The sequence below is a fragment of the Vipera berus genome (genome assembly GCF_964194415.1).
Source record: "Vipera berus genome assembly, chromosome: 6".
Classification (NCBI taxonomy): domain Eukaryota; kingdom Metazoa; phylum Chordata; class Lepidosauria; order Squamata; family Viperidae; genus Vipera; species Vipera berus.
Genome location: NC_138208.1, coordinates 26,544,998 through 26,557,726, shown reverse-complemented (window position 1 = coordinate 26,557,726; position 12,729 = coordinate 26,544,998). Strand labels below are relative to the sequence as shown.

Below are 12,729 nucleotides of genomic sequence, written 5' to 3'. Positions count from 1 at the left end.
GCTATAGTAAACAGAAAGGTATATTCTTGGGCACAAGTTCCCAAAATTTTGGTGAGCTTACTGGAGGAAGTGTCTTCCAGTAACATATGCCAAATCTGACTGGTACATCTGAACAAAAATTAGAGGATATGCAGAGGTGATCGCTTGATTTGGAAAGCAGCTTCAAAGGAAACCTGCACTTAAACCTTTATTGAAATTAAATTCAAATATAAATATTTTGTCACTAGATTTTAGCTATACAATCTTATGGATGCTGGGTTATCCATTCACTATGGAATGAAGAAACAAATGACTGAAACAACTGCAGAATTCTACCCAGGAAAGGACATACTGCTTTGTTTTTTTCTTTCAGTTACTATTGCCTGTGGACTAATGTATTAATGAAATATAAGAAGAAAAAATCAATAAAATTTCATCCTCTATCTGTAGGCAATGGAAGGCTTTATTAGATTTCAATCTTCTCTAGGAAGGAATTTTTTTTCTACAGAAAAAGGAAAAAAACTTGCTTTCTAATTAGCAAAACATTAGAATAAACTATCATTCTGAGTCACTTCGGGATGTCAGAATGTTTCCAGTAGAAGAGTGGAAGAAACAATGAATTATTTGTTTCGGATTAGGGTTATCTAAATTGTGATCAGAATTATTCTCCCTCCTCTTGCACAAAATTTTGATTTTTGCTACCTTTTGAACAAATTATGTTTTGAGTATCTGAGTCTTCCTTCACAGGGGCAGAGATTTCAGGTGCAACGTTTGTTTCTATGAATTGTTTAGGAGCTACATGATCTTCTAACATAATCCTGTCAGATGGTTTAACACATGGAGTGCTTTTAAGAGAAATGCTGGTAGAATCCCAGTCAGATGTATCTAACAACAAAAAAGAAAAAAAGGTCAAAGCAGTAATACTACAATAGTTTTGCAAATGTTAATCCAATATATTATAAAATCAAGTAATATAAAGATCTATTAGGTTGCCAATGTTAACAAGAAAAAAGTATATGGCTGAAACATTCCTACATTTGTAATATATCAGCATTTGGTTCTTAAAATACTGATAGGTACTGGGGAAAAATTGACTTAACAATTACATTTAGCCCAAATGAAAAGAATTCAATCTTCTATAGTTTAAGAGAAAACTATCTGTGGTTTGTCTTTTTTTTAAGAGGATGCCACATTTAGTTTCATAAGAAAATTTTTATTTTATTTTTTTGCAATACATGGCAAAAATTGATGTTCTCAAATACTTTCAAATTTATGATACATAAATATGCATAAAGTATTTGAGGACCTTCAATATCGTCCGCTTCATCCAAACCAAGTTCTTCCATTAAATCTGAAAGAAGAAATTAATTATATTAGAATATAAAATATGCAACAATATGTAAGACATAATATTTTAAGCCCCATATACTCTACTATAGCAAAAATTACCTGATTTTTGCTTTTCTATGATTGCCTTCTTTAAAACAGCAGCAGGAGATACCAGATTTTCTTTTGTGATCTTTTGCTATAAAGATAATTTGGCAAAGAATGAAATAACAAACCACAATGTAGTAATAGCAATATTTAAATAAAGTTCATTTTATGTAACAAAAGTAGTACTGACCTGCAAACCTGGTTTACCTAGGAAAAAAGAGGGAAACAAGTTAGCTAGATAATATACCGTAACTTTTAAATTTGTGTGAACCCCAAACTTGTATTATGTTATATTTTTTGTTACAAACAAAACTTCCAGGGAAAAATGACAAATTGGAGACAGCTCCAAAAAAGCAGAGCCAATAACCAGAGCAGAATGAAGAGCTGGCAAGTAGACCTGCTCTTTGTAAGTCCTGTTCAGAGAAGGAGACTTGAGATCGTCCCCAGGTGCTTCAGACAGTTGCTTCTTGCAAGACAACAGGTCTTTGATGGGTCTAGAGCTGTGGGAGACAAGGTAATAGTCATCTTGCTCAAACAGCAGTAAGTGCATTAAAAGGAACCAGATTGACACTAATCACTTTCAGAAATTGTGATAAATTGTGATAATTCTTTATATTTTCTTTTCTTTTTCTTTACTATATTCTTTTCTTTTCCTTTTATTCTTTTGTCCATTTATTAGTTTTTATTATTGTAAGTCGTAGCCTTTAATAAAATTACTATAAAAATCTATCAAACAAGAACACAATATGACATATTTTAATGGATTAAAAATATTCTATTGAAAGATATCTGGAAGTAAGAAACACTGACAAAATGATATTTTGGGATAAATTTCCATGACAATACTGGCCTCTTCAGTAACAAAATTACAAATGTGAATCCATTTCAATCATACATAGCAGTCCATCAATCTATTTTACTCTCACAATAATGCTGTGAATTAAGTTTGGCTGATGGAGATTAACAGATAAATATTGCCATATATATATATATATATATGTGTGTGTGTGTGTGTGTGTGTGTGTGTGTGTCTGTGTGTAAATTTTTTGGCTTGCTAACAAAGAATAAAGGGAGAATAAAGCCAAAAAATTTACACAAATATGAGCTGCCACTGCTGTGGCTACTGCCTATAGATGGCCTTGGGTTAGGCCAGGGGTGTCAAACTCAATTTCATTGAGGGCTGCATCAGCATTGTAGTTGCCTTGGCAGGGTGGGTGGGTGTGGCCAGGGTGGGCGTGGCCTACTGAGTGGGCGTGGCCAGCTCTACATCATTCGCATCAAAGGTGCCAATGGGGGCCCGGGCAGGAGTGGGACAGATCTGAGGGTCTCTGGCAGAAGGAGATGGGACCGGGGCCAAGGCATGGTCCACTGGAGGAGCCTCACTGTTCCTCTCAGGCCTTGGGGGGGGTTGGATGGTGGCGTGGAGGTCAAATGCCCAGCCCAGCCGTCAAGCACCCATGGCACTAAGCCTAGCTCCACTTCCCCAAGGTGGCGGCCAGCTGCACCTACCTCCTCCTCAAGGCTGCTGCTGCTGTGCTTGCTCTCCTTAGCCAGGTTGCTCATGATGGGTATGAGGGCAAAGTCAAAAGGGAGGCCCACTCCCTCTCCATGTGAGGAGACCTGGCTTTGTATCCAAACCTTCCTTAGCAATAGGATTGGAGACCCCCCAGGATAGGCCAGGAGGAGGGGGCAAGGGGATGGTGAAAGGGCAGCAGGGAAGGACTAAGGCAGGACTTCCCTCAGACCCTCCCTCACCTTCCTTCCTTCCTTCGAGTGGTGGGAAAATATTTGAGATGAGGCAGGGAGAAAAACAGGCAAGAAACGCAGCTGGGGAAGTGTCATCCTTCGTGAGGAATGAAGAAATGCACCATTGCCTGGAAGTGGCCAGCACATGGCCCTCGCCTACTTCACATATCCGGCTTGGTGGGTTCTGGGGGAGGGGATGCCATGAGCAGCATAAGAGTCGATGTTACCTGCACAATGCTGCCCAGCCCCCAGCCTGCCCGGTTTTGGCAGGCAGTGGGGCACTTTCCTGACAGTGCCAAGAGGCTGAGCCGGATGGCACGAATCTGAAGAGAAGCACAATGCTGCCCAGGCCCTAGCCTGCCCAAAGTAGGCAGGGTCACATGCTGGCCACTTCCAGGCGATGGTGCATTTCTTCATTCCTCACAAAGGGTGATACCTCCCCAGCCTGCGCCCAGAGGGCAGTGCCAACGCGGCATGGGCCTGTCCCTCACTGTTTCCAGACAGCCTTGTGAAGCTAAGACTGAATGTATTTCAGCATAGATGACCACCACAAAATTGTACATTGGCTCCCAGCTGGCCTGGGCCAGGGCCAAGGCAGCAGGGGCCGTTCCCTTATTGTTTCCAGGATGGCTTCGCGGGCCACATGAAACCACTTCACGGGCCGGATATACACACACACACACACACACACACATACATATATATAATTTATTTATTTATTCAAGGCGGTTTACAGGGCAGCATTTAAAAACAATACAATATAAAATTAAAATTAAATTAAATTAAGTATAGCCCCCAAAAGTCAAAATCACAATTTAAAATCATTAAAACCCCTCAGTCCAGGCCAGATAGCCAGGTTTTTAGGTCCCGGCGAAACGAACGAAGGTCGTTACACACACACATATATACACATACATACATATATATATATACAAACACACACTTATTGCAGAAGTTATACACACACACACACATATACACACACTCATGTGTGTGTGTGTGTGTGTGTATAAAACCTGTGCAATAAGGCATAACTTGAATCAGGCAGACCCAGGATAAAGTTTTACTCAGTTATGGAAATTTGCTGGCAATATATCCATTATATTTTCTATATCTAAATGACTGAAAAACATTTACAATATTTATATATGTTAATATAACAAAAAAGATAATTTATGACAAATTTACCATTAAATGGTTCTTCTATAATACTGTGCATGTGTATTCCAGTTTTGGCAGGAGATGTAGGCAAAGAATTAATAGTTAGTTTCCTGGGGCTTTCTGAAGTACACTATTGGAAACACACATATGTGAGAAACATACATACAAATATAGTCATATACGCATTTTATTTATCTTTATATTTTTACAGAAAAGAAAGATATTTCTGAACATATTATGAAAGCTTTTAGTTACAGAGAACATAAAAGCAATTTAAGGTTTAAGTTTAGCTTTTAAGAAATTTTGAACAGACATTCATATTATAGATTGTAAATGTTCTCATTTTAAATTATTAGAGTAGAAAAGTAGAAAAGATAAGTGGAAAGTCATTTTTAACAAAATTCAAAAAATATGATCTGTGCAACGCACTAAATTTCAAATCTCCCTTCTGAACTACCTCACACCTAGTTTAACGAAGAATGCATTCTAGAATGAGTTGGTTACAATTCAAGATCAAAAGCAAAGTGAAATACTAGTATTCCAAAATTATCATTATCAATTATCACTATTCTTATGTGCCATATAAGAGAAGCCATTAGAGTCTCATACAAGAAAAACATTTTAATAAATATAAAAAGAATGTATTTATAACTAAAGTAACCTTTAACCATAAAGACAATTCATAATGCAAAATTATAGAATGTTAGATCAAGCCTTCAATATTAACACAGCTCCAACTATGGACCCTATACCATATTGATTTATATTTCATATAATTAGAAACTTACTCCTTTATTTAACTCTGTGGGCAGGATTTCAACTAAGCAATATTAAACACCATTGGTAACTTCTATGACCACACTTGTACCTACTGTGCCTTGTGGGGCAGCTTTAATTCAACTCAGCAATGAAATGTCATGGAGGTGGCAAAGAGATAGAATTATGTGTCTCAAGGAGGCACTTTAAGCTGATTTATCTAAATCAACCAGCACTTGCAGGAAAGCGAAGTAGTAAGTTCACGTTGCTTTTAATAATAAGGGTGCTATAGAGCTATGCATACAGGTTTAAGCGATAATTTACTCAAATCTTTATTGAAGTGAAGGACTTCATTTCATTTTGATTTTAAGAATCAAATGTATAGACAGAGCATGTCTATATGTTTCCTCAAACATAACGTATTTCAAAAAAGTGGCTTATTCTCATTACCTATGCTAAATTATATTATTATTATTGATCATCGCACAGTCAGCCAGATGTTCAGACTGGATTTGGCATTTTTGTCTACCTATCGAGTCCTTACCAAGTACCTGGGATAGGCAGATGTGGATGTTTGATGGTATTACAAATATTGTCGCAGGATGGAAGCAGTTCCCAGTAAGGCTGCCTTTTGCAATCGACTAATGGGGAATTTGTCAATGCCAATGGTGTTCTACTTTGTCATGCTGCTGCTTGTAGTCAGTCTGTGCGATCTTCTTGCAGCAGCTTACCAAGTGGCCCACTGTTTCTTCAGCTTCTTTGCATAGGCGGCACTTACTGTGTGTTGCTGTCTTCTCAATTTAGACTTTGTATGCATTTGTCCTTAAGGCTTGGTCTTGTGCAGCCAGAATTAGTCCCTCGGTCTCTTTCTTCAACTTTCCTGCTCTTAGCCATTGCCAAGTCTTGTTATTATCTGCTTTCCCAGCTATTTTTTTAATGTACTGGCCATGTAGTGCTTTGTCTTCCCATGCCTCTATTCTGTTCTTCATTTAGTCTTTCTTGTAGGCCAGTTTGATCTCTCCAGTAGTCAGTAAGCCTTCCTGATATAATAATTTCAGTGCATCTTCATCATTGTCCTTCAGATATTCTTCCAAAGCCATTTTTTCTTCTTCAACCATCTCATGTACTTGCAGCATTCCACGTCCACCTATTTGCCTTGGTAGAAAGTGTCTGTCAATGTCACTGCGTGGATGAAAGGCATGATTCATTGTCATTATTTTTCTGGTCTTCCTATTCATTGCTTTTAGTTCTGGTTGAGTCCAGTCCATTGTTCCAGCTGTGTATCTAATGACTGGAATTGCCCAGGCGTTAATTGCCTTCATGGTATTTCCCCCATTGTGTTTGGACTTTCAAGATCTTCTTTACTCTCTTGATGTATTCACGTCTAATCTTTTTCTTGACTTCAGTGTGCTTGATGTTGTCAGCTTGAAGGATACCGAAGTATTTGTAGTAATCTTCCTCATACAGACTCTTAATGTTATTTTCGTGGGGCATCTTGATTCCTTCAATTTTCACTATTTTTTCTTGTTTGATAGTAAGTGTGGCACATTTGTCCAAGCCAAACTCCATTGCAATATCTTGGCTATATATCCGGACAGTGTTCAGCAGCGATTCTATTTCAGATGATTTTTTTCCATACAGCTTCAGATCATCCATGTAAAGGAGGTGGGATATAGTCTGGCATATGTTTTTGATGTTTGATAGCCATGTCCTGAATTATACAGTATTGTTGACAGAGGAAACAGTGCAGTAACAAATAGTAGTGGTGATAATGAACCTCCTTGAAATATTCCTCTCGATATTAACCTCTCCCAGTCTTTCACCATTGACCTGCAACTGTGTCTTCCATTGTGCCATCAATCTTTGCACAAATTTTCTGATGTTTATACTGACTCCTGTTATTTCTAGGCATTTGTTTATGGAGTCATGTGGCAGAGTCAAATGCCTTTTTGTAGTCAATCCATGCCACATTCAGGTTGGTCTTCCTTTTCTTGCAGTTTTCCAAGATCATTTTGTCTATTAGGAGTTGATCTTTTGTTCCTCTGCTATTGGGGCGGTTTCCTCTCTATTCGGGTGGAAAGAGATTGTTTTCAACTAGATGCTGTTGTACTGCATCAGCTACCACACCAGTTAGCAATTTGAAAGTTGTTGATAAGCAGGTAATTGGCCTGCAGTTGCCTGGCGTTCCCCCTTTTGCTGGATTTTTCATTATTAGGTAGGTTTTCCCAGTTGTTAGCCACTTTTCAATTTCTCCTCCTTGTAGTATATTGTTGAACTGCTTGGCAATGAGTGGGTATATAATCATAATCATAATAGTAAAGTTGGAAGGGACCTTGGAGGTCATCTAGCCCAACCCCCTGCTCAGGCAGGAAACCCTATACCATTTCAGGAAAATGGCTGTCCAGTCTCTTCTTAAAAACTTCCAGTGTTGGAGCATTCAGAGCTTCTGGAGGCATGTTGCTCCACTGGTTAATTGTTCTATCTCTCAGGAAGTTTCTCCTTAGTTCTAGGTTGCTTCTCTCCTTGATTAGTTTCCATCCGTTGCTTCTTCTCCTGGCTTCGGGCGCTTTGGAGAATAGCTTGCCTCCCTCTTCTTTGTGGCAGCCCCTGAGATATTGGACACTGCTATGATGTCTCCCCTAGTCCTTCTCTTCATTAAACTAGACATACCCAATTCCAGCAGCCGTTCCTTATATGTTTTAGCCTCCAAACCTCTAATCATTTTTGTTGCTCTTCTCTGTACTCTTTCCAGAGTCTCAACATCTTTTTTACATCGTGGTGACCAAAACTGGATGGAGTATTCCATGTGTGGCCTTATCAAGGCATTGTAAAGTGGTATTAATACTTCACATGATTTTGATAACATTCCTGTTAATGCAGCCTAGCACTGTGTTGGCTTTTTTGGCAGCTGCAGCACACTGCTGGCTCATATTTAAGTGATTGTCCACTAAGACTCCGAGATCCCTCTCAGTTACTATTATTGAGCAAGGTACCACCTATACTATACATGTACATTTGGTTTTTCTTGCCTAAATGTAGAACCTTACTTTTTTCACCATTGAATTTCATTTTGTTAGGTAGCGCCAGTGTTCAAGTCTGTCCAGATCCTCCTGTATCTTAAGCCTGTCTTCTGGAGTGTTGGCTATTCCTACCAGCTTAGTGCCGTCTGCAAATTTGATGAGTTCCCCATCTATCCCTTTGTCCAAATTGTTGATGAAGATGTTGAAGAGCACTGGGCCCAGAACAGAGCCCTGGGGCACCCCACTACACACTTTCCTCCATGTAGATGCAGTTCCATTGAGGACCACACGCTGGGTACGGCCGGTCAGCCAGCTACAAATCCATCTGGTGGTGATGCTGTTTAACCCACATTTTTCTATCTTATCAAGTAGTATGTTGTGATCTACTTTATCAAATGCCTTACTGAAGTCCAAGTAAATTATATCCACAGAATTCCTCTGATCCACTAATTTTGTCACTTGGTCAAAGAATGCAATAGATTTGTCTGTCATGATCTGTTTTTGCCAAACCCATATTGACTTTTAGTAATGACTTTGTTTCAGCCAAAACCCACGCAGTTCATTTTCACCTGGTGCTGACCAATTTTTGATGTTCCTTGCTCTTTTTTCTACCATTTTTGTCGTTATTACTAGTTCTTTCATTTCAACTTCTGTTTTATTTGCATCCACCTCTTTTAACAAAGCCGCATCCTTGTTGTGTTTCTTTGGGTTATCCCATATCTGCTTCCAGAACTGCACTGTTTCTTCCTTGTCAGGTACTGACTGATTCATTGCAGATTATTATTATTATTATTATTATTATTATTATTATTATTATTATTATTATTATTATTATTATTATTATTATTATTATTATTAAATTTCTATCTATATTTCTCCATCTATTGAGAGAGAGAGATCAATACATGGAAAATTTTACCTATATAATATCTATATAGAGAGATGAATTCCTAGAATTCTGTATATAAATAAATGGTTTGAAATTAAAAAAATATTTTTGTCACTGGCCACTTTGAGAATGCAAAATACAAAATGGGTAAACCTTATGAGTAATTGTGTGGAAAAGAACTCAAACTAAACTCCTTGGAGCTTCAAAAATTATTCTGATTTAATAAGAAATGTTCTGTGCTTAGGAAAATAACTATATATATCCATAGACACTAGAACAGACATGTCAAACTCGCGATGTTACGTGATGTCACGTGATGTATTGGAGCTTTTTCTCCATTGCCGGAAATGGGGTGGGCGCAGTTTCTTGATGACGCGTCCGGCCTGTGGGACGGCAGTTTGACACCCTTACACTAGAAGCTAAAACTGATTAATACAAGAAACAATATATCAAAACAGATTTTAAAATGGAAGTATTTCTTTGAACTCATAGAGCACAGAAAATTTTTAAAACCTACTTCTGAATCCCATGGAGATTCTGTACAGTTCTCCTTTTCATCTTTGTCCATCCCCAAAGTTGATTTAGCTGTAAAATAAAATAGTAAATTCTTTACAAAATAATTAGTATTCATTATTCAAAAACTGAGATTGTGGCAATTCAGATTTGAAAAGTATTGTCAGACGCTATTCATTCCTCCACCTCCGTATTTGTTTGGTTGTGCCAATTTATCATTCCTCAGTCCTATTCTTATAGTCACACCTTGGTAAAGCAAGACAAAAGAGTTAACTAGATTATAGTGCAATTATTTAATTTAAATAATTAAATGCTTCTCATAGCTATGTCATTCTGACATTAGCTATGCACACTACTTTTACTAAATATTGCTGAGGAATTAAAGCAAAATTAATTGTATTCTTGGTCAGCCCCCAAATTAAAAAGAAGTTTCCACAAAAGAAAACAACCTTCTCCTGACACAGATTTTTAGAAACCAGCCACAGCATTTTTAAACATAGAGCATGAAAAATGAATTGTAACATGATAGCATCCCAACAGATGTCCAGTTCATAATAAAGCATTTATTTACAAACAGGCTATTTCCAAAAACAATTTTGTTTATATATTTTAATCTTTTAATATTAAACTGTATTAAAAATAATGGCAATAACCAATTAATTATTTGTTTTATGAATTTTAATTATTAAACTATTAGCTTAATGAAACTGTAATGGATAAACATATAAAGTGACTTTATTAGATCTAATTTGCATGAGATGCAGATTACTTAATATAACTAAAACTTATACCTTTTGGTGAGAGACTCAAAGACTGCCTACAAACAATACTTTTTTTATTGGCAATATCCTGTTCACCACGTTCATCATCTTTTGAAGATTTCTCCTAACAGAAAGAACAACATTCAGTATTTATTATACATATCAGTTGGAAATTGTAATGTTCTTTTATTACTTTAAATAAGTATTTAGAATTTATGAATAAAATTTTAATCTATGTGATTTTATCAGGGAGTCATAAACTGTCTGGGATATTGCCAAGAATATATAATCACAAATGTACTGACTCTCCCAGGACTCCAAAATATCAAAATTATTTAGCAGCCTATGCTTAAAAATACAATGTTAAATTCCTATCAAACAATCATGAGAAGTAAATGCATCAATTTAATTTTTAATATGATAAATATAGATATGTATAGCCCATGCAAACAAAAGCTCTTTTGGGGACCTCCATAATTTTTACAAATGGGAAAGGGTCCTGAGAGAAAAAAGTTTAAGAAACACTGAACTACTAAAGCAGGGGTGTCAAACTGCCGGCCCACTGCCGGACATGTCAACCAGAAGCCACGCCCACCCCTGCCGGCAATGGCAAAACTGTCCCGATACATCTTGAGACGTCACGTGATATCGTGTTTGACATGTCTATAAAGTATCCTCAGTGTAATGTAAAGTATGACATGTTATAATACCAGAAAAAAATGTTATAATACCAAGACCACAACTTATATGTTTATTTATTTATTGTGTATATTATGTAGTTATTATTACCACCAACAAAATAATGGTTATTACTATCATTTTATTAATCAATAAAACAATTACAGTATTAATCAAATTAATCTATAAAAATATAATTGTGTTATAGTATGAATCTGTATGCCTTATTTTCTTTGTACCATCTTCCAAAAAATTTACAATTAAAATTATAAAATTAATTTTGAGAAAAAATTAGAAGCCATTCTTAAAGACTGATATGCAGTATGGGGTGTGTGTAAGTGTACTAACATGCCTATTGTCCGTCACATTTGGCCCAGCCTAGCATGGGGGGGGGCTGTGAATGGCAGGCACATGCACAGCTCCATTTGTGTCAGTGGTGTATATGCGTGCCCTCCACTTGCACAAATGGAGATTGTGCACAAGCGGAGGTTGCTTGCACTTACCTGCAAAGCTCCACTTGTGTGAGCGGCAAACACTTGTGCTTGTGAGTAAAGCTCTACGTACGTGAGTGGAGAGTACTTGCGCTCATGAAGCTCCACTCCTGCAAATGGAGCTTCACATGTGAGCCCAAGCGCCCTCTGCTCAAAAGTGGAGCTTCATGCGTGTGCTTGCCCATTCTCCCATGGTTCGGTTTCGAACAGGCTGCAGCCCGGGGGCTAGGGTGCCCTAGTCTAAATGATTAGGAATGGATTTTATTTCTGCTGTGCCATTAAAGTATCATTAATGAACAAACTTGTTAAAGTACAGTTTTTTATTTATGAAATCCAATTTTATTAAAAACATTTTCCCTTTGCAATAGATTCATTTACTTTCAAATCAGATTGGAAAGTTTTCAGATTTTCATCCTCACTATGTTTATACATTGTTGGCTCATATATTGCTTTTTCCAGTTTTTTTTGAATCCATACATTCCTTTTCTCCAGGTTTCTGATATCCTGCAAAATCAGGATTCCTAATATTCTGTTGTGTATTCGTGGTTTTTCCAAGTTCTGCTTCTGATCCACAATTACGACTTCCAATATCATCCAAAGGGAATCCATGCCATTTTCATGGGAGTTAGTAGAGAAAGTAAAGAGTGTAGTTTTTCCAACATTCTCCAAAGAAAAAACATTTTTGAAATACCGTTTTTGATTCTCATATGACAATTTATTATTATTATCAGTGTCCTGGGGTTTTTGCAACTTCTGAATTTGATTTTCATAACTAGATTTTTTTTTCAATTGAATGTTCAGGCAGTTTCCTATTTACCTTGTTAGTAATTGCATGGTCATGTGAAGATTCAGAATGACCAGAAATAAAAGCTTCACAAATATTAGTACCACCTTGCATCTTTTCATTTTGTACATTGCATACTTCATTATTACACTTTAAAAGATTTGCTTCCCTCTCGTGTTCATTTTCTCTGGAATGTTCTTTCCCTCCTGATGTGTCAACATATTCTTCTTCCTTATTTTCTGCCTTGCTCCAAATTTGTTTTATGTTTTCTTCCTCCCCTTCTGTATTGCAGTGCTCCTCCATTTCTTTTACTTTTTCCTCCTCCTCCTCTTCTTCGTTCTCCTCCTCCTCTTCTTTTTCATTTTTCTTCTCTTCTTTCCTCTTCCCATTAAATTCTTCTTCCTTACTGCTTGCAAAAGAACTGTCAGAATCATTTAATTCTTGCTTATTGGGATTAATCTTTTTTGCATATTTTTTTAATAATTTCTTTTGACTGATTTTTGTTTTCGTTGTCTTC

General features: G+C 37.0%; 1 protein-coding gene across 5 annotated transcripts in view; it reads right to left on the bottom strand.

Annotated features, from left to right (window-relative positions):
* LOC308670263 (ankyrin repeat domain-containing protein 26-like) overlaps positions 1-12,729 on the bottom strand; it is a 137,341-nt gene that overhangs the window by 96,515 nt on the left and 28,097 nt on the right. For 4 of the 5 annotated variants that reach the window (XM_081331674.1, XM_081331675.1, XM_081331677.1 and 1 more), the window contains 7 exons: positions 10,290-10,383; positions 9,503-9,570; positions 4,348-4,450; positions 1,604-1,620; positions 1,429-1,504; positions 1,286-1,330; positions 682-864 (listed from right to left, as the gene is read on the bottom strand). In XM_081331674.1, the coding sequence (XP_081187800.1) occupies positions 682-864; positions 1,286-1,330; positions 1,429-1,504; positions 1,604-1,620; positions 4,348-4,450; positions 9,503-9,570; positions 10,290-10,383 (586 nt within the window). Of the gene's footprint in view, positions 1-681; positions 865-1,285; positions 1,331-1,428; positions 1,505-1,603; positions 1,621-4,347; positions 4,451-9,502; positions 9,571-10,289; positions 10,384-12,729 lie in introns of those variants that run through there. The other variant, XM_081331680.1, reaches the window with a different exon arrangement.